Source organism: Labrus mixtus, chromosome 13 (assembly GCF_963584025.1).
Source record: "Labrus mixtus chromosome 13, fLabMix1.1, whole genome shotgun sequence".
NCBI classification, from domain to species: domain Eukaryota; kingdom Metazoa; phylum Chordata; class Actinopteri; order Labriformes; family Labridae; genus Labrus; species Labrus mixtus.
In genome coordinates, this window is record NC_083624.1 from 5351021 (window position 1) to 5372247 (window position 21227).

Genomic DNA, 21227 nt, shown 5'->3' on the forward strand with positions numbered 1-21227 from the left:
AGATGGAAACTAGCATTTCTGCTATAATCTGGCTTTTTTTTTTTTACAGCTGTAATTCAATTCAATTCCAAAAACTTTATTTGTCCCCGGGGGGCAATTCAAAGGCACACAGAGCAGTAAATTAACAACAGTGCAAGTACAAAACATTTTAAACCTAAATATAAAGTGTCAATTTAAATACAACTTAAAGCTTAAACTTAACTTAAAATTCAAAATATAAAAAGAGTAGATATAAGTGGACAGTAATCGGACTAACAGATGTAAACAGAACTATGTGCAGTAAACGAGAAATAAATATATATATAGAGCTATGTGCAGGTAGGCTAAATACTAAATGATAAGTTATAAGGTGCATGGTGAATAATGGAACAACAGAACTAATATAAACAATATAACTGTAAAGGTAAAAATGAGATAAATAAAGTGACCGTAGTGCAATGATGGATAAGAAACAACAGGAATAAGTAACCAGAACTGTATGAATAGTATACTGATATAAAATGGATTAATATGCACTGTCCCTAACAAATAAAAAAATAAAAAATAAAAATAAAATAAAATAAATCAATCAATAAATAAAAAAAAATAAAAAAAATAAAAATAAACAAGAAATCAAGAAATCAAGAAATAAATAAATAAATAAATAACTAAAATAAAAGATTGACTCTGCTTTACGGATTACATGTTTTAAGGATGTTTTTAGTGGCCAGTAAGTCAAAGGTGAATTTATTATTACTGCGTCGAGGAAGCCGGGGAAACCAGGACAGCCCATGCAGGAGGCATTAGCTCCTCCCCCTCGCTCTGCTGCGATCTGTGACGTCACCTCCCCCCTCCCCCCCCTCCTCCGGAGCCAGCAGCAGCACAGGAGCTGCCTTTACCTCGTCTCTTTTCACGGAGGAGATCCCGACAGCCGGAGTAACAGCTAAACCCCCCCGTACAGCCATGGCAGAAAACGCCGGCTTGGAACACCGCATCAAGAGCTTTAAAAACAAGGGACGAGATGTCGAGGTAAGATAACACGTTAATGAGAGTGTAAACAGCCTGAATCTACATAGTTTTTACATTTTAATCCACAGTGTTTGGGCCTCGTTTGAGGGGAGCCTGGCCCCGGCTGCAGCTGCCAGCTAGCCACCTAGCATATTGAAGCTAACATGAAGAGTTCGCCATCAAAGTGCTTATTGGCCTTTCCTTTATAGCGGTGAATCACAGCAGCTGATAATCAGTATTAATGTAAGAGGAGTGGCCTACCAATTTTTGATGTGTTAATGTTTGTAAAAAGTAAACAACATCACAGCTGTCCGGTTGAATCGGGGGAATTAAGAGCAGGCGGTGTAGCTGTCACTGCCATGCTAATGCTAACTGGCTAGTTAGCGTTAGCTGGGCCTGACCGGCACCTTCATGTTTGACACTTTCTTCTTCCCCTCACAAGCCAGATGGCATACAGTAACTCACATGCTTTACGTGAATGCTTTTATAAGAATTTGGCATTATCAGTAAAACGCTCAGTTTAGGGTCGAATAACATGTTTTGGTTCAACACCAAACCCCCCTGACCAAACATTGCCCCTCCTTGTTAGCATGCTAGCGGTGTCAAAGCAAATAGGTAGCAGGTAAAGCCTAGTTAGTTAGTCAGCTGTTATTATAATAATAATAATAATAATAACTTTATTTATACAGCAGCTTTTAAAAACACAGGTTTACAAAGTGCTTTGACAAACTAAACCAAACACAGAAGAACATAAACAACAGCAAGAACATAACAAATACTAAATACTAAAAAATTATGAAATACAATTCAACAGAAAAGAACCCAAAGTGCACGATACCCAACAGACATATATAACCCGACCATCACAAGAACCATCATAAGAACCATGATAAAACACAAGAACCCAACAACACGAGCTGAGACCAAGAGGAACCAAAGATTTAAAAAGATGTAAGAAACTAAAAGAGATAAAAGCAAATCAAAAAGGTAACAGAAATAAGAAGGTAAGAGCAGGAAAAGAAATAGAAACAAGTGGTTAAAGGATCAAAAAAAATAAAACTATAATATTAATAAAAATAAAAAGTAAATATAAAAGTCAAAGTCAACTTTATTGTCAATTTCAAAATATGCCAGACATACAGTGGAATCGAAACTGCGTTTGTCTCCGTCCCGCGGTGCAATACAACCAAAATAAGATAAAATAAGATAAGGTAAAATAAGTAAAAATAGATCAAATAAAATGAGGTAAAATAAGATAAATAATATTTACAGTAATAAATTCTGAATTGTGCAAAAGGTACAAAACAAAATGGTAAATAAAATAAAATTTAAATAAAAAGTAAACTTGTTCAATGTGCAGTAAACTGAGTGTACTTTTGAATAGATAGCTTCAGAGTTATTAGTCCAGAGTTCTTGGTGGCAAACGGGAGGGGGTTAAACATAAATTGACAAAGTAAGATAAGTAATGATGCGATGGCCTCAGTTTACCGCTCTCTTTCATGTGAAATACCGGATAAATGTATTCTTTAATAAACTGTTTTATATGAGTAGAAACGACAAGAGCAGAAATAAGACTTAATTAATGATAGACTCATTGAGCTAACAGTCATTAAATACACAAATAACTGATGTGGTATACTAAGACATGTTCGTGGAAATATATTCACAATTAATCAATTCAATCAATCAATTTTTATTTGTATAGCGTCAACTCATAACAAGTGTTATCTCGAGACACTTTACAAAAAGCAGGTAAAAGACCTTACTCATTGTTATGTTACAAAAAGCAGGTAAAAGACCTTACTCATTGCTATCTTACAAAGATCCGGCCTATCCATCATGAGCACTTTAGCAAAGCAGCAAAAGTTACAGTGGTAAGAAAAAACTGCCTTATTAAAAGGCAGAAATCTTCAGCCGGATCCCCGGCTCATGACGAAACAGCCTTCACAGGCCTAGACTGCGGCGGGCTTGGACAATAATGTTAATGTTAATGTCTTTACTGGTAGGGTCACATATTCTAGAAAACACCACCAGTATAGTCTGTGTCTTAGTGGCTAACAGACCGTGTAAAACGTTGGGTTTGTATTGCAGCATCATTCAACTAACAAGTCTAATTATAAATCTCTGCAACAGCATTAGTCTGTAATGCTCATTGACATGATGGCAAAACCATTTGGCAGAGACTGTTAAGACTATTCCAGCTAAGGCAACCAAGCATTGATCGACTGAAGAAGAATGTTAATGTGACAGACATTGTACACAAGTGATTTATCTAAGGGCCACTTAATTATCTTACCAACAAAGACACCCAACAAGTCTCTGAAAATGGACCTTCATGTTTGACTAAAAGCACATTTTGATCCTACAGAGGTTGTTGTTTTGAAACTTGGAGTCAGTGTGACGAGCACATGGCTACTATGACAGACAGTCTTTGCCAAATGCATTCCTGATGCTATTTCAAGCATCTTGGATGTCTGACACAGGTCCTCTTTAGAGCGTCTGTATGAATTTGAGTTTTCCTAAATAGGTGACTCAGACCACAGCCAGGGAAGATATGCCAGTTGGGTTTTTTTATTAATGTAGGTCAGGCATAACAGATTGCTCTTCATGACTGACATCACTAGGGAAGCTGTTTAGTCTTTTATACTGTATGTCAAACGTTCCTCATTTGTTCATATCTGTATCATAAAGATGTGGAAAGAAACAGTACTTGTGGATATCAAGCCTTTTCCTACCGTATCCTTCTTGCATCGCAGAATATCAGGTCCTTGTTTTGTTGTGTACTAACTGTGGGGCCTTAGTGGGCCCCTGCAGCTTAATGTCATTTTGGTTTCTTATTATTTCTTGAAAGATTTCTCAAGAAGAGGAAAGCTTATGTTTGGGTAAAGAAAAAGAGGAAAGCTTCTGTTTTGGTAAAGAAACCAATCAAATTAGGAGACGTTAAATCAACGTTGCTATTCTTAATCCTTTGACAGTAATACTTGATTGTTGTTTTTGTTTGTTACTTTGTCTTTAATGAAACATGTTTTGTTGAAGTCAGTGGCGTGCTATATTGTTGTTTAGCAGTAGCTAGGAGATACCTCTGTGCTCCGCAGCCTCCTGAGTTATGACTGTCCCAGATTACGTAAAGGGCTATTTAGGAAGGCAACATGAACCTCTTGAAACAGTCACAAGATGTTGGACCATCTCAAACTGTTCAGGATGAATTGAAAAGTAAAAACCCCAACTGGACACACAGCAATCATTTAAACCATTTTCCCTCTCTTGTTCTTAAAGTTCATTCTTAAAGCTTCAGTCAAAAAAAAAGAACGCTGGCCTGTAATAATGTATCTACTTGCTGCTTAATTTTAAAGATTGTTCCATTTTACTTAAAAAGAAGAAATCCCGCACACTACTCTTGCCAAGTACACACACTTGACAAAGGTTCTGAGGGACCGAAACTTAGTGATTTTCCTCATTAACGTGCTTTATATTTTCTTTCTTTGCAACAGACTATGAGAAGACATCGAAATGAGGTGACAGTCGAGCTGAGAAAGGTAAGAAAAAATGCACCATCTGCATACACACACCGCCCCAGTCAAAGTATTCTAAATCTTTGTCAGAAACATGTTCATCAGACTCGGGTGATTGCTAACATTTGGACAGATATTGAGAGCAATTAGGAGGCATCCTTGCAACAGAAAAACTTTAGTTGTGGCAACAACAAAAAAAGTCAAAAGCTGTGAGTATCATCAAGATATAGGAAGGTTCATGGCACCTGGAGACCCTTTGACATTTTCCCATGATATCAAAACATGCTGTATGGTCTCTAAGTTAACTTCCTCGCAAACCACTGTCACACTCTCTTTCAGCTGACTAAACATTTTCGTGAAACCTGATGCAAGCCATTTGTTTGTTACTTGAACACCTCTACATTTATTCTGTTCAGGATGGTGGATTGTCTTGGATACATTCTGTTCAGGATGGTGGATTGTCTTGGATACAACCCGTCAGTACTCATTGGTAGAGTCAGGGTTTATTAATTACTAAGAGCCCCTTTCACACACTTTTGATGAAACGGTGTATCTACTAGGTGCCTGTTTGGATTTGTTTTGCACACTTTATTAAATTGCTAGTCTTCTGGATTGTGCTCCAATGGTACATTCAGATTGACGTTTCTTATCTACAATTTCTCACCCACTGAAATGTTTATCTGTGAAGCTTGCTCCCAATTTAACAGACTCTGTTGTGTCATATTGAATGGTAAAATTAACACACTTCAAGTAGGATACCAATTTAAGACTTCCCCAAAACCTATTAGGTATAGATATTTAGATAGTGCAGATGCCACCATGCAGACAGCACATTAATCAGACAACAGTTCAGTCTAATTATGTCATTTGGCTAGTTGAGACAATTAAGATTAATTATCCACATCTGAGCCAAGTATCCTCAGAAAACCACCATTTTTTGAGCTCAAATTAAGTAGCTATACTGTTGCCCAACATGAATTACTAGCAGCTGAAAATATCTTGTTTATAATTGCTTTTCCAAGGGCAATTACATTTTTTTTTTAAATATAATTAGCAAAATAGAAAATGGCACAATCAGTGGTTTACAGGCCTGCATTAAATATTTCCTTCATTTTCTGGGGCTAAATGATGTTGCACTAAAAATAGTTTGTCCAGAATCACTCTTTGTCACAACACAACTGTGTTTGTTTAGTTTGCTTTTATTCTGCACTACAACTTTTCAAAACGGTGATGAATTGAAAAGAAAAAGGAGCTGATACATGCACAGAAGATTGCACAAGCACGTGCAGTTGGTGCATGCAAAAATGGTTTGTCATTTTGGGATCATTGTGCTGCTGCTGCTGCTGTTTTATGTTGCCTTTGCCAAAAAAAAGATTAGCTGAATTTAATTTGATCTGCAAAGAACACGATGTATGCATTCATTTTATCCTTCTGCTGCCGTCAGCAGTGACCTCATCAGTGAACACAAGTGAGCTAGTTCCATCGTCAGACATCACAACACCCATGCAGAAAACACCACCACCATGTTTTACATGGATGTAGAATCACACATGCTGGATGGATGTTTTACCCACATGCTATTTCTTAAACCTTCCTGTGTGTGAAGGACTGCTATTTCATCTTTCAATAACACAATTTACACAATTAGAGTCCTACAAGATGCAAAAAAATAAGCTTTTAGGAGTTAAAGTTTTCTTATGATGGATCCGCAGACGTAGTGCTTGTGTCGTTTCTCTCTATTGATGTCTGATACACAATGCCTGTTCCCTACAGAAGGCCTCTTTATTTATCCTCCCTTGCTAAAATAATAAAAGCAAAACTTGTCCTGCGATTACAATTCATGTGTAATAAAATGTAGGTAGTTTGGGGAAACGTATTTGTGATTTCTTCAGAAGGAACTTAGCTTAGACTTTAGCATGTTGTGATGCTTTAGAGTTGTTCCACACTCACTTGGAGAAATGCCCTGTTGACACTGCGACAGTGCCTGGTGGGATATTTCTTGCTGATACAAAGAGATTTTCTGGTCAGAACTTGGAACAAAAGGCGCACTTGGAAAGAAACTTAAACATATTTAGTGTTTGTTTCAGCATAATCTATAAGCAGATACTTCTTCTGCGGCTTGGTCACACTTGGATGATCAGGTTTTTGCATTGCAATGTCTGGTCTGGAAGGTTTGAATACAGCGCAACAAGAGTTAGTATCTTTAATGAGTTGCTTTCCCTTTGTGTGTTATTTTTGTTCTGTTATGCACATTTTCAAACTGGCTGAGCGGTCTGAGGTAGTTTTTAGTTTCTCACAGTTGGAGACTGATTCAGGTTTGTAAAAGGATGAATTACTGGTGTTGTGGTAAACGTTCTCTGATCCTGATTAGATGTGATAACTGAGAGAAAGAGCAACCCATCACAACCATCACTTCCATTATGCAATCTCAAAGATCTCACTTTGAGTGTCTGTCCACGGTCATGATGACACAGGCTAATTGCAGGTGTGCCTTCGGACTTTAACAGAGGTCTTAGTTATTTCCTGGAAGCAGTAAGTCCTTCCCTGGAAAGAAAAGCTCTGAGGAAAATTGCTCCCCTCCTGGGATAAGAAAGGCATGTGTAGGTAGAGGAAAAGGAAGGTGCACTCTTGCTCTGGGAACATTGACCATACAAAATATAATACATAAATAAACCTTTGCCAAGACTTTTATGTAAAAAAAAAAAAAAAAGCATTTTATAAAATACTGGAAACTGACACGGTCACATAGCAGGTGGAGATCATCTTTTCAAAATGAACTATGCAATGGTGATCAGATTTTCATTTTAAGGCATGATGAGGTCAACTGAACTTGTAATTCTTACAAAATAAAGACTTCAGATTGCATTTAAGACCCTAAGAGAAAGTCTGATAATACTGGGAAAACAGGCATGTTGAGCAGAGAGTTACAGCCAGGGGTGATAGAATCAGAACGTCACTGCTGTGTAGTCCTGAGGTGTCCTCAAGTCTAGCACATTCCCTTTAGTGGGATCAGAGCAGCAAGAAGCACTGCACTGGCTGATTAGTCATCAGTGACGCACATCAGCACGACGCACAGGAATGTAGGGCAAGGGAATCTCCTCCTACCACTGACTCACAGGCCCTGCCAATGGATGGGATGTGTGGGTCTCTCTTATTGTCTATAAGTACTTAGTTGCCTCTGATTTACTGCGGGTTGCTGGGGGGGGGGACTTGAGAACATTTTGAGGGCTAGAGGGTAAAAGTTCAGTGTCCTTCAAACAAGACTGTGATGATTGCTTCCAACAAGCCCGCACAGGACTTCTCCGACTTTCCCTCTTAAGACTGGATTTCCTACCATGTGTATCAGAAAGTAAAAGTTTGGGGAAAGAAACTATTTATAAGTTAGGTTCTGTTACTTTAAGAATTCATGAATGCATTAATGAGCACTTTCATCTCCTCCCCTCATTGCTTTTCTGTCTTTTTTTATTTTCTTGTCAGAACAAACGAGACGAACATCTACTGAAGAAGAGAAATGTCCCGCAGGAGGAGAGTCTGGAGGACTCTGATGTCGACTCAGACTTCAAAGGAGTAAGTGTGGGTGTGTTTCTTGAGCGGGAGTGATGAAGTGAGACTGGACTGTCTGGATAATAGGTCAGACTGGTTCAAGTCCGTTGAGCATTGGGAATTTAGAAAAGAAGCAAAAGAGCTTTCAGTTAAAATGTAAAATTGTCTTAATGTGGAATTTCTCTTTTAACCTCCCAATTAAAATAATTCACAGAAGAAATTATAATATTGTGCTCTTATGTTCTGAGCCAATTTACCCAAAGTACCAGCCCACCCGCTGACAAGGAAAAAAAGTCTATCTAGTGGCTGTCAATCATATCACCCATTCTTCCTGAGCAGATGTAGTTGTCATGGAGTTTCAGCTGCTCAAATTCAACATTTACAAGTTCCAATAATAACCGAGTGAACTCAATCTGGTGCAACTGCTTTAAAGCAACTGGATGTCTGTTCCAGTGAGTTGATTTTGCCAATTTTCTTCTATCTTTGTCGCTGTCAAAGCAAATCTTTGATCGTTTAGTAATATCTGCTGCTGAAACTTCCTCCACAACCTTGATGCAATTAGGTTGAATGGATTTCTGTTTGTGCACCCCTCAGCAGTGAACCTTTACCATTAATCCTTTTGGATAAAGTCTGTGGCTGTAAAATAAAACAAAAAAGCACAGAGCTCTGTTTGGTTCATCTTTTAGTTTCTCAACATGTTGTTGTTTATTGTATGTGGGCAGAGTTTTGCTTCATGCAGTGCAAAATGTATTTAACTCAAAAGCCATTATTGTCTAATTAGTTTTTTTTTGTAGAAGATAAAATGATCACCTTAAAGTGACAGCCTCCATTTTTATCAAATGTAAAAAATGGCAGCCACTCTGATGGCCCACAGCAGCACAGAGGAGAAGATGAATGTAGACTAGAGTCCTGATAGGACTGTTTCATTCAACATTAGTGTTTCCACTTTATTTCAGCACATACAGTTTTATGAAAATGTTGGGATTTACACATTTTAGAGCCAGAAAAAGTGTTAAAAAGATGTAAATCTTGAAAATACTAACGAGTTATCCAGTGTGTAAGTCGGTGCAGAAACAATCCAGCCTGGTAATGGTTATTAGAGAAAGAGGAGGTGCGGCTTGTTGTCATTTCTGTCGTCTGTTTCTTTCAACAACCACCAAGCGCTATATGTAAATAATTATCGTATCTGACACCAAAATGGGTTTAGTAAGCTCTGATAGTCTCTGTATAGACCTCTAAAAAATGTAAACCCCACTGAGATAGATAAATCATATTGTGTAAAGCTGTGTTAATCAGGGGTCTGTCAAGCTGGGTATTGTCTTCAAGTATTTTTAGTTTGTTATGTCGCAAAGTATTTCAAACATCCATGTGCCAACACTTACATCTGTCCATGTTTTTTATAGTAATAAGCCATCAACAACTGTCAAAAGACAGCAGACACTTCTAGTGTTACTGAACCCTTCAGAACAGTTTGGTGCCTTCTACTTTTTTCTGATTGGTTTTCCCTTTCCCTTGATGTTAAAGTATGCTAAGCTTACTTTTGCTAATACTCTACTTTTCTCTCACTGTAGCAAAATGTTACACTTGATGCCATCCTACAGGTGAGAGCTCAAATCATTCAATCACATTATTTATTTCCCTCTCCTAATATACAAACAATATATTATTGTTAACATACAGTGTTTGCTTATTAACATGAATCGCTCTTTTACAGAACGCTACCAGTGATAATGCTGTAATCCAGCTCAGTGCTGTACAGGCAGCCAGGTGGGTGACTGACAGAAAACACAGCTCCAGCATTTTTTTAAATATATGAATTACTTAAACTTTGTTTTTCTCTCTCCTCTCAGAAAACTGCTCTCGAGTGACAGAAACCCCCCCATCGACGACTTGATAAAGTCTGGCATCCTGCCCATTTTAGTCAAATGCCTGGAAAGGGACGACAAGTAAGTCTGCCCCCCGTGACAGTTTGTGTTTTGCCTTCAGTGTTGTTGTTTTTTCTCTGACGTGATGAGCGGTGTGTCGTGGTTGTTAAGACTGCAGGCTGCTGTGCTGGATTACCCACACTGCAACTAGATGTCTCTGCCGCAACAGGGGTTTTGTTTGCAAGAGTTTGTGTGTGTTTGTCCCACTGTGTCCACACGTGAGAGTGTGTGGAGGCAGGCAGGGCACTTGGCTGGTCTTCTCAGTCCAGGCCAAGCCAAATATAACAGCATTCCTGCCTCTCAGAGTTCCCAAATTCCCAGGACCTTGTGTTCAATAAGGGGGGGGGATGAATGGTCAGGGTGGAGGAACTTGTAGGAAGAGGTTGCAAAGACTTTACCACAGCAGCTGATAACCACTTCCTGCTCACATGTAACACCAGCTTATGTTGGACATTTTTATATTTTTATTAAGAAATCAACAATGCATGTCAAACCACCCATGTGTATCCAGCAGGAGAAATTGTCCACTTGTCTATGTTGCCACGGCATTATGGAAGCAAGCCAAGCCGCCTCAGTCTAATAACATAGTGAGCTACAGACTCACAATGCAATGTACAGCATGACAATGACCTCCATTGGTCTTTCTTGAGGAATTATAATGTAAGCTTCAAATGCATGAAAGGGTGGAAAATCAAACTTTACATCCACAGATAGCCACACAAAGGCTGATTACATCACAAATAGAACCACGCCCTGATTCCTGTTTTTAAATCCCAGATAAACCTTCAGAAAAACCAGTAGGAGCTGCAGATCATTGTTGGTTGCCTGATGAAATATTTAGCGGGGTAGACAGACTTGCCACACATCACCATAATACACTAGCATTTGGCTTGTGGGTGGTGTGAGGATCACTTGCAATTGTGTGATTTTTTTTTTTTTTTTTTTGTGTGTTGCATCATTTTCATATTCTTCCTTTTCTTCCAGTCCACCAATCAGCATGAAGCCCAGACTCCTCATCTGTTGTCAGATGTATTATTTGCTGAAAACTCTCTATTCTCACTAGGGTTTCACGTTGGTTGTGAAACTGTTAATTAAGAATCCAAATTAAGGGAGAGAAAAAAAAACTTCACATGATGATAAACAAGTTTTTTGATTAAAGGCTAAAGAAGTAACATTGCTCTAGAAAGCAGGCTAGTACTAAAGAAATAAAAATAAAAAAAGCAGACATGTTGATTAAGCCCCAGATACACCGTCTAACATCAAAGAACTAGCTGCAAAAAAATGGCTGACTTTTGCATCACTTGAAGTCTCTCATGTTTTAGAAGTTGCATGTGAACACATCACAAATACTTCAGCCAATGGCCATCAAACATGTTTATTCTGCACCTGTATGAAGGGGGGGGTGTCTACAAGAATTTAAATGGGAAGTCTAAGGACAGTGGAAATACAAATCACTTCCTTAACTACTCCGAGGGAACTAGAACATGTTTGATACAAAGGTGCATGAGGCACTAGAAATGTCAGTCTTTGGGTGTTTTGCTTGTGGGAGAGGAGAGGATCAGTCGTTTTCTTGCCTTACTCACTATGCTTCTCGATTCTCTCGCCCTGAAGAGCTTAATGCAGAGTGATTTCTATCACCAAAGGGGCTTCATTGCCGCTTCCACATGCTCAATCGACCAAAAGTAAAGGAGCCCTCTTTTTAACTGCTTTTGTGTTTTCCTTTACCCTCCAGCCCCTCTCTTCAGTTTGAGGCAGCTTGGGCTCTGACCAACATCGCGTCCGGGACGTCAGCACAGACTCAGGCTGTGGTTAAATCCAGTAAGTTGACACCGCAGTCTGTCCTCCCCCCCAGCGGTCTGTGTTTGTACACCGTCTGCAATCTGCTGAGATAGCACATGTATTAGTGTTTTTCTTCTTCATTTAAAGAGGCAGTCTGTTATTTCATGGATTATGCTTTTATTAGATAACCGGGGATTTACTGTGCGGGAAAAAAGCCAACTTGACTAGGAAGCGGAAATCATCATCTGCATGATCATCAGTGGGATTAACCGGCTGTTACAGAAGCAGCTCAATCAGAGAGGAGATCAGAGAACGGCAAACTACTTCTTTTTTTTTTTTAAAGCCGCGATAGAATCTTGAATTTAGATGTGATTTTCTAAAATCCAGTTTTTATTTAATCTCAGTCAACTGAAGTGTTTTTTTTCACTCTTTGTAACTATAATAACCTCATCCTGCACTCTAACTTGCAAAAATACATCAATCTGCAACGTTTTGCTACTAGACCTGATGACCCTAACCTGGGACTTGTTTGGTCTCTTATTAGACAGGACTGCTTTAGAGTGACAGGAAACATGGGGAGAGAGAGTGGGGGGGATGACATGCACTACAACATCATCAGGATCAGGAGTTGAACCTGCAACAAGGACTGTAGCCTCTGTACATGGGGGTACCCGCTCTACCAAATGAGCCAAACCAGCGTCCCAAAACAACACATTTTTTAAGCTAGAATTTGCTTGCACTCGTTGATACAATTACATTTAAATTGAAACCCCTACTGACGTTCACATTGGCTGTTATGTATGTTAATAGTTGTGACACAGTCATGTATTATTGTTTCATTTACTTTGCTTTGGATGTGAATGGACAACAAAGTTTCCCACTGGAGCTGCATATACTCTTCCCGTGGTGCGTTATCTTTGATCTGACGTGTGTATGTTTAGATGCAGTGCCCCTGTTCCTGCGACTGCTGCACTCTCCCCACCAGAATGTTTGTGAACAGGCTGTATGGGCTTTGGGAAACATTATAGGTAAGCAGTAGCATATTATCATTGGAGTGTGAATATTGTCACTTTTCAACAACTGTGTAGACTTAACTGTTGACCTCTTTCCTTCCCAGGTGATGGTCCACAGTGCCGGGACTATGTCATCTCCCTGGGCGTGGTCAAGCCTCTGCTATCTTTCATTAACCCATCGATCCCCATCACCTTCCTCCGCAACGTCACCTGGGTCATTGTCAACCTCTGCCGCAACAAGGATCCGCCGCCGCCCATGGAGACTGTGCAAGAGGTTGGTATTTGTGCATGTGTGTGCAGACTTTCATGTTGCCAGACAGATGGATGTGTTGTTCTGCAGTCGACTTGTGTCACCGCAGGCTGAGTCACACACAGTTTTTGCAGAGCGTTTTCTTCAGTAGCCGGTTCAGCCGTGTCACCCCAGGGAATTTCAAACTACAAAGCTCTTTTTGGTGACGTTTTGAAGTCTAGTTTTGACAGCTTTTCCACTTTGTAAATTTTTTTTGTGTGTCTCTCTCTCTCTCTGCCCTGTTTCTGCCTTCATCTGATCAACTATTCCTTTGCCAACATCCAGCCCACTCACAACCCACTTTTCTTCCCCCCACAGATATTGCCAGCCCTCTGTGTGCTAATATATCACACCGATATTAATGTGAGTATCAGAGCGGAGGGGGCTTTTAAGAAAATAACCCTTAATTTTAACTGTCTGCAAGCTTTTTTTTTTAAACTGTCTGCAAGCTCTATTTCACTCAGGGTTTTACTCGTTGTGTGTTTTTGTGTTTAGATCCTTGTAGACACAGTATGGGCCCTGTCCTATTTGACAGACGGCGGCAACGAGCAGATTCAAATGGTCATTGACTCTGGAGTCGTTCCATTTCTTGTGCCTCTCCTCAGCCATCAGGAGGTCAAAGTACAGGTCAGAGTCTAATTCAATTAACTGAATACATCAGATAATACCTTCTTCTTTTTTTTTGTCTCCAGTGAAGTAACACTTTATAATTTTCCTTGTGAATTCATCATCAAATGTATTCATCTTGTGCATCTTCTCTTGTCTTGAAAACTGCAGACGGCAGCTCTGAGGGCAGTGGGGAACATCGTGACAGGGACAGACGAGCAGACGCAGGTTGTGCTCAACTGTGACGTCCTCTCACACTTCCCCAACCTTCTCACACACCCTAAAGAAAAGATCAATAAGGTATCCTACTGTTCACTTCCTTGTTGTTGTTTTTTTGAAGTCTTGTGGTTTACTTAGAATAAAAATAGAAGTCTGCACCTTGAAATTCATAACATTTATGAGAGCTTTCTGACTCACTGCCAGGATGTTTTTTTGTTTCTCAGAAGCAGGTCTAGTATTTTCTAGACATTCTAGTCATTATTGTGAGCTAACAGTAGAGTCTGTGATTTGTTTTGAGAAAATTACTACTAACTTCTGACAGATCTCAGTGTCTTGTTTTATTCAAAGTAAAAACACTGCACTAAGGGTAACAAACATGTATCTCACGTTGGCATTCATTGTAATAAACGCACCTAAGATTTACTCGCATCAAGCTGATAAAGTAGAAACTAAATCAGATGTTAAAACTTGTTGAATCTGAGGTTAATACCACAACTGTGGAACAACAAGGTAGAAAAGAAGAATGTGAGGCTTTGGAAGAATGTGCGTTAAGGACCAAGTGCCAGTTCTGACCATTTGTCATTGGTCTGTTTCCAGGAAGCAGTCTGGTTCCTGTCCAACATTACAGCTGGGAACCAGCAGCAGGTCCAAGCTGTGATCGACGCTGGACTCATTCCTATGATTATTCACCAACTGGCTAAGGTTTGTGCATGGAGGAAAAACAGGAAAAGAAGCTCTTCATGTACTCCATTCTGTTTGTTCATTTTTCACCACCGATCACCTTAAAGCTGGAGCTCGTTGACACATTCAGTGTTTTGTTGACGGAGAACTCTTGATACATGCATTGAATCATGAATCCAAACCTAGCCCAGATTTCTTCGAGTCTTGGCATTCTCCTGTTGTACTGAAAAAACCACATGTTAGTGACAGCCTGTCTCTCTTCAGGGCGACTTTGGCACTCAGAAGGAGGCAGCCTGGGCCATCAGCAACCTCACCATCAGCGGGAGAAAAGACCAGGTGGGCTTGGCTTTTTGACTTGTGATGTAAAAATCTGCCATGTTGGGTGTGATGTGTTTTATATTTAACATCAGAAACCCTTTCTAGCATGCGAGTCAGTCTTAAAAATATTGCATCATTTCAATAATGATTGTTTTTTTTCCTTTTCAAAAAAAGCAAACTGTCCCTGTTATTGATGCTTGAAACTAGGCCATGTTGTATTGTTCACATTTAAAGGTCGTCCAGGAGATTCCACACTTGTAACCATGTACCTATGTTGTAATCAAGTATGGATGTGGTGTGTATGTGTGGGTTTGTGTAGGTGGAGTTCCTGGTTGAGCAGAATGTCATCCCTCCATTCTGTTACCTGCTGTCGGTGAAGGACTCGCAGGTGGTGCAGGTCGTCCTCGACGGCCTGAAGAACATCCTGATCATGGCGGGAGACGAAGCCAGCACTATCGCTGAGATCATTGAGGAGTGTGGAGGTCTGTACCCGACTGATTAATGTTGATGGAATTCTTTGGTTACATTTAGTCTGCACTTTCTCTTAGTTCTCTTTTTTTATTTGAGCTGATGTGTTTTTATTTGATTATTTTTGTCTGTGAGATTTATGGTTTATTGTTTTGCTTCTGAGTGCATGTTTTGACTAAGCGCCTGTTCAATTAAACCCTGAATGTTAAAAGTAGGAGCGAGTTCCCAGTGCTAAAAAAACACCAGAATATATGATGTTATTGTTTTGATTTTACAGGTTTGGAGAAGATAGAAAACCTGCAGCAGCATGAGAATGAGGATATCTACAAACTAGCCTTTGAGATTATTGATCAATACTTTTCAGGAGATGATGTAAGTTTCCAAACACAACATTTTCATCTATTTTTTATTTTTTCATTCAAAATCTTGCTCTGATGTAATGACACAAAATCTGTCCTTTTTTTTTTCTTTTAGATCGATGAAGATCCCAGCTTGATCCCCGACACCACTCAAGGAGGGACATTCAACTTTGATCCAGCTTCCAACATGCAAACAAAAGAGTTTAATTTCTAAGAATCCAGGATGTTCGCTTCAACCAGCTGCACGGGTCACCCTAAGACATTCATCCATCTCTCCTCCAACCTGGCAACCTGGTACAGAAGGATTTACAAAAACATCACGTCAACAAAAAAAAAAACAAAACTCACCACTGAAGGATTTACCCACCCCAACCTCTCTGCACTGCGGGGTGTTTTTTTTTTTTTTGTTTTGTTTTATTTCTCCATCCTTCACTGTACACGGTTTAAACCTACATTGGAATCCTGGTCATCCAACGGGGCACCATCACCATCTGGCAACCTGCATCTGGAAGGATTGTCTGCACTGTCTGCTAGTGCTTCGAAACACATCACTCAAAAATACAAACCAGAAGGTAGAGAAAGCCTTCATGGCAGCTTATTGCCAAATGTCAAATCTTCATAGAGACAAAAAAACACACAAGCACATTTTCAGACACACACACACACTCACATGTACACACATTTCGAAACACTTAGAATTTGTGTGCATACTTCTGTTAGAAGTCGTCATATCACTTATGGGGGGAGAAATACTGCTGTTCGTTTGTGCTTTCTTTTTGTGCTTTCCCCCCTCCCCTGGATCGTCCTCTGGTGTTAACTTCACCTACGTTCACGCACACTGACAAACAACAACACACATTGACACACTTTAGTCACACAGATTCCTGATGGTCGGGCACCCCCTCCCCCAAATAACCCTCTTCCAAACCAGTTTAAAGAGTTAATCCCAGAGCTAAGCCATGACTAACCACGGACTCCCCCCCCCCCCCCCCCACTGCCCTCCCAGAAGAGTCCTGGGGCAGGTGGTAGGGATGAAAGGGCTCCAAGGCGAAAAGAGGACTCCGTGGCGAACTGACTGACGGGACTTTCGACTCAATGACGTCACTTTTTTTTTTAACGTGACCTCTGTTGAATTATCAAACTTGTTAATAAGGAAAAAAAGAAATCATCAAAATGTGAAGAAAATGCCATAATTTTTTTTTTTTTTCTTTTCAATTCATGCAACTGTAAGACCTGCTTACTGCAAAGCGACAAAAGCTTCTTTTTTTTCTACAGATGTATGATTACCTATCAGGAGGAATCACCTTTAGGTGAAGGCGCAGAGACTTAGTAGAAGAGGGTCATGTCAGCTGTAGTGTTCCCCCTCCTCCCCCCCCTCCTCCCCCCACCTACAGGACATCCATTTCTGCAGCATGAGCTCGGTTCACGTCCTCTGATCCAGTGACCCGTCTGCTCTAGACTCCCCTGTAATGTGAAGCTTGAAAAAAAAAGGGGGGGTGGGGGGTCAACTTAGTTTATTTTTGTTTGTATTTTAAAGAAAAGGAAAAAGTCGAGCTCAAATCGGCCTGAATCAAACTTGTTTTAATTATTTTTTAAACCTCTCTTTAGGAAAAAACAACTTTAGGTTCATATTTCAGCTTCTCCTGGTTGAGTCTGTGGAGCTTCCATTTGTCTCTTTTATTCTTCTTTTTTTTTTTTCTTCAGTCTTATGCACACGTCTGAGAGGCATATTGATGTCTGCCTGCAGAAAGGGACCTATTCTCCTCGAAGACTAGACTTATATAATGAGTACAGGTCCTGACCTTTACAGTACTTAACTACTTTTGATGAAGAGGTAACATGTCATCACTCGATTTGAATAATTGTACAAAAACAAATGTGATGTGTAATCTCTCCTTTGCCGTCTAATGAATATATGAATATATTTACATAAAGCCTGTACAAAGCTGCTGCAGCTGACAGTCATTGGATGGACGATTAACCTTACTGTCAAAGATGGCTGGGGAGGTTTTATTTTTTCTTTTGGAAGCAATATTTCTTTGTTTTATTGTTTTTATTTTTGACTTGCATATGTATTGTGATGACATGCTGATAAATTGGAACAGGCTGTTTTTTTTTCCTCTCTCTCTCTTCGTAGTGGTGACGGGCTGTTTAAAAATGTGCCGTCCCATGTCTCAGTTGGTGTGTGGGTGCGGCTTCAGGGTGTCAAAAAGAAATCCCTGAACCTGACCCCAGCCCCTGGTCTCGAAGACTTTATGATCCTCTGGTTGGCTGCTAACTACTGAGAGGGGGTCAGAACGACGGGTGGGGGTGGGGTGGGTCACACTTGGGGTTTTAAATATTGGGGTGGGGTTGTTATGCGCAGCCCAGGCTTGTTTTTGGGACTAGCTGTTTATTACTGAACAAAACTATAGAGAGGGTGTACAGTCATGAACTAGCAGACTAGACCGAGCCACTTTAAAGATTTACAATTTCGTTGCCTTGTATTCGCATTGGATACAAGCTTATGTTTGTTGCAAGATTTTTACTTGCTAATGAAAAGTTGTTTTAAATATAAAAAAATAATAATAGGAGAAAAGCAACAGACAGCGTTTTGGCCTCTGATTGTTTATATCTTTTTATAAATTTTAGATTGAATTCCTCTCTTTAAGGTGGCTCATTGATGCTTTCAACTCTTGTGCATATTAAAGACAAGAACGAGTTGAAAATCATTGTGCCTTTTGTTTTTCATTTCAACTAAAACAACGTTTTATTGAATAGAAAAAAAAGAATTCTTCTCGCGACATGGAGAATAGAGAAACGGGAGATGTGGCTACAGGAATAAATGTGCTCTCTCCCTGTTGTTTGGAGTTGCCATGGGAATGCTCTATGCTGCTCTCTGCTGTTGAGAGTAACTGCTCCCCTCCGATCTTATTCACTAAACATTGTAACACACCATTTCTCCCACTCATTACTCCCCCTTCCCCCTACCCCCAAAACACCACCAATCATGATTGCCATATTACCGTCAGGGGATTTTTGAAATGATCTCATCTCACCCTCAGGACATAATCTGTGTTTCTGATCCTAACCAAAATAAACTTGCTGTTTAGCCGTTGGATCCTTCGTGCTTGCAAGTGTTGTTGATTCACACATTCAGTCGCCGTTAGTTAAAATTAAGTTGTACCGCGAAATCGGCTTCTAAGAAAGGTTTGTTAGGTTTTATGCTCCTAGATATGTTCAGATCTGCGACACTTCCTCTTCATGGAAATGTAATCCTTTACATTTGTATTTTCTACAACACAGAATAGGATAGATTCAGTGTGTCACATTTCTCTATTTCTCATGGATCTCCCTCTTTTCTCTTCAGGTTGGGGTGGTGTGTGTGACCTTATTTGACACCCCAGATGTAACATTTTAATTGTACAGGTGACTCCAGGTCAGGCAACACGAGCTTAAAAAATAGGTTACAGTGGACATTAAAACGGTGTTATTGTGTTGTGAAAAAAAAAAATGTTTAAGTGGCACAACCTAATCATGTACGTTGGTACACAACTCCCAAAAGAGTAATGATTAACTAAGCCTGCAGACACTAAATGTAAATCTACAACAAAAACATAGATAACTGGCCTCTATGTGGATCATTAAATTAAGCTTGACCCAGAGCCAGAGTTCCCATGAACCAGGCTTTCTGTGGCAACTTCTAAAAAGAAAATGTATTTTAAAATCTGATCTTGTTTGTGGAAGTGTAATTTAATTTCCTCAAAGTAACTCAGTGGATCTAGTTGGTGTGAGTAAATATTCCATCTGGGCAGAAGATCAGTCTTGACAAAGTAGAAATAGCAGTTAGAAAAATGATCATACAACAAGCCAATTTGAAGCTTTTCTAAATCTTTACCATTTTTAAAAGATCTTTCTCTGCAAATGAAGACGCCAGTTTGACCTTGAATTCAATTAAAAAAATTCAAATATCTAACCTTAGTTGGATTTAGGGCAAGGACAATTCTTACAGCTGAGCATGAACATATAATATGACATCCAGAACATCTAGTGAATATTTTTTGACCAGAAATTCAAGTTTGTTTTCACCCTCTAGAAAAATCTATCTGAGCTTTGCATTTTGTTTATTTTTTATTATCAAGATCATGATTTAATTATTACTTTATGAGGAATAACAAAGCATTTTATCTTTTTAGAAAGGGTTTTATTTTGGTATTACAGATTAAACAAGGGGCAGACATCTCAATACAAAATGATTCATCACCATGAAACAACTTTTTAGATATCAGAGAACTGGAGAAACATTTACTGCTTAATTATATGGCATTAGATTTTAGCCTTCGAAATCACTATAGCTAACTCAAAGGATTTATTACTGAACACCATTTGGTTATTTTTACTTAAATCATTATGATCTTCATGCTGGAATGGCATCCATCATCTCAGATTTAAAAAAAAAAGAAAAAGATATATGACAAAAAAATAGTTTTTTTGTGTGATATTATCATTTATGATATCGTGTAAAAACCGTATTATATATATATTTTTTGCATGGCTGAATTTGGCTTCCATACTGAGGGATTAAGATTAAGATTAACTTTATTGTCCCAGTGGGAAATTTGTCTTGGACTTCACAGAGCTCTGATGCAGTAACAAAAAATAACAAAATACATTAATTTGTCGGTAAAACATGTCAGTTAAATAATCATAAAATGCCATACAAGTGAATTACTAAAACCATAAATATGTAATAGTTATGGATTTATCCACTTCAGTTTATCAACTTATTTGTTACTGATACAGGTTGCTTTGAACATATTCACTTCTGAAAAAACATCCTAAAGTTGCATTTTAATGTTCTTATTGGCTTAGTTCAATTTTATGTGCACACTCCTTAAAATTTTCCCATATCAGCATAATATCTCAATTTGTATGGAGGACGAGATCTGACAGAAGTATAAATAAATAAATGTATGAATAAATACTGGAATAAATAAATAAAATAATGAATAAATAAATAATTAAATGCGTGATTAAATAAATAAAAACTGGTAAATAAATGGGACATAAATAATTAAATGTCTTAAATTTATTTCTACATTTATTTATTTCCACATTTATTTATTTCTACATTTATTTATTTCCATATTTATTTATTTCCACATTTACTCATTTCTACATTTATTTATTTCTACATTTCTGTGTCCGTATGCTAATGAGGTAGAAATAAATAAATGTAGAAATTAGTAAATGTGGAAATAAATAAATGTATAAATAAATAAATGTGGAAATAAATAAATGTATAAATAAATAAATATGGAAATAAATACATGTATAAATAAATAAATGTGGAAATAAATACATGTATAAATAAATAAATATGGAAATAAATAAATGTAGAAATAAATAAAATGTAGAAATTAATTTAAGACATTTAATTATTTATGTCCCATTTATTTACCAGTTTTTATTTATTTATTCACGCATTTAATTATTTATTTATTCATTATTTTATTTATTTATTCCAGTATTTATTTATACATTTATTT

The 21227-nt window shown here is 38.5% G+C and overlaps 1 protein-coding gene across 1 annotated transcript; it reads left to right on the forward strand.

Annotated features, from left to right (window-relative positions):
- The first annotated feature begins 857 nt into the window (after window positions 1–857).
- kpna3 (karyopherin alpha 3 (importin alpha 4)) lies at window positions 858–18804 on the forward strand. The gene is made up of 17 exons (XM_061053293.1): window positions 858–1008; window positions 4479–4523; window positions 7977–8066; window positions 9614–9643; window positions 9757–9809; window positions 9893–9988; window positions 11700–11785; window positions 12688–12774; window positions 12864–13033; window positions 13367–13411; window positions 13544–13675; window positions 13826–13954; window positions 14471–14575; window positions 14819–14890; window positions 15192–15354; window positions 15618–15712; window positions 15815–18804. The coding sequence occupies exons 1-17, from the start codon at window positions 943–945 to the stop codon at window positions 15911–15913; spliced, it is 1563 nt and encodes a 520-aa protein (XP_060909276.1). The 5' UTR covers window positions 858–942; the 3' UTR covers window positions 15914–18804.
- Window positions 18805–21227: the final 2423 nt, after the last annotated feature.

What these genes read in the sequence shown, in the direction of transcription:
- kpna3 (XM_061053293.1), top strand. Translation starts at nt 943, where the DNA reads ATGGCAGAAAACGCCGGCTTGGAACACCGCATCAAGAGCTTTAAAAAC. An exon ending in CTAAAGAAAAGATCAATAAG is followed by an intron (nt 13,955 to 14,470) that starts GTATCCTACTGT and finishes GTCTGTTTCCAG; the next exon opens with GAAGCAGTCTGGTTCCTGTC. An exon ending in TTATTCACCAACTGGCTAAG is followed by an intron (nt 14,576 to 14,818) that starts GTTTGTGCATGG and finishes GTCTCTCTTCAG; the next exon opens with GGCGACTTTGGCACTCAGAA.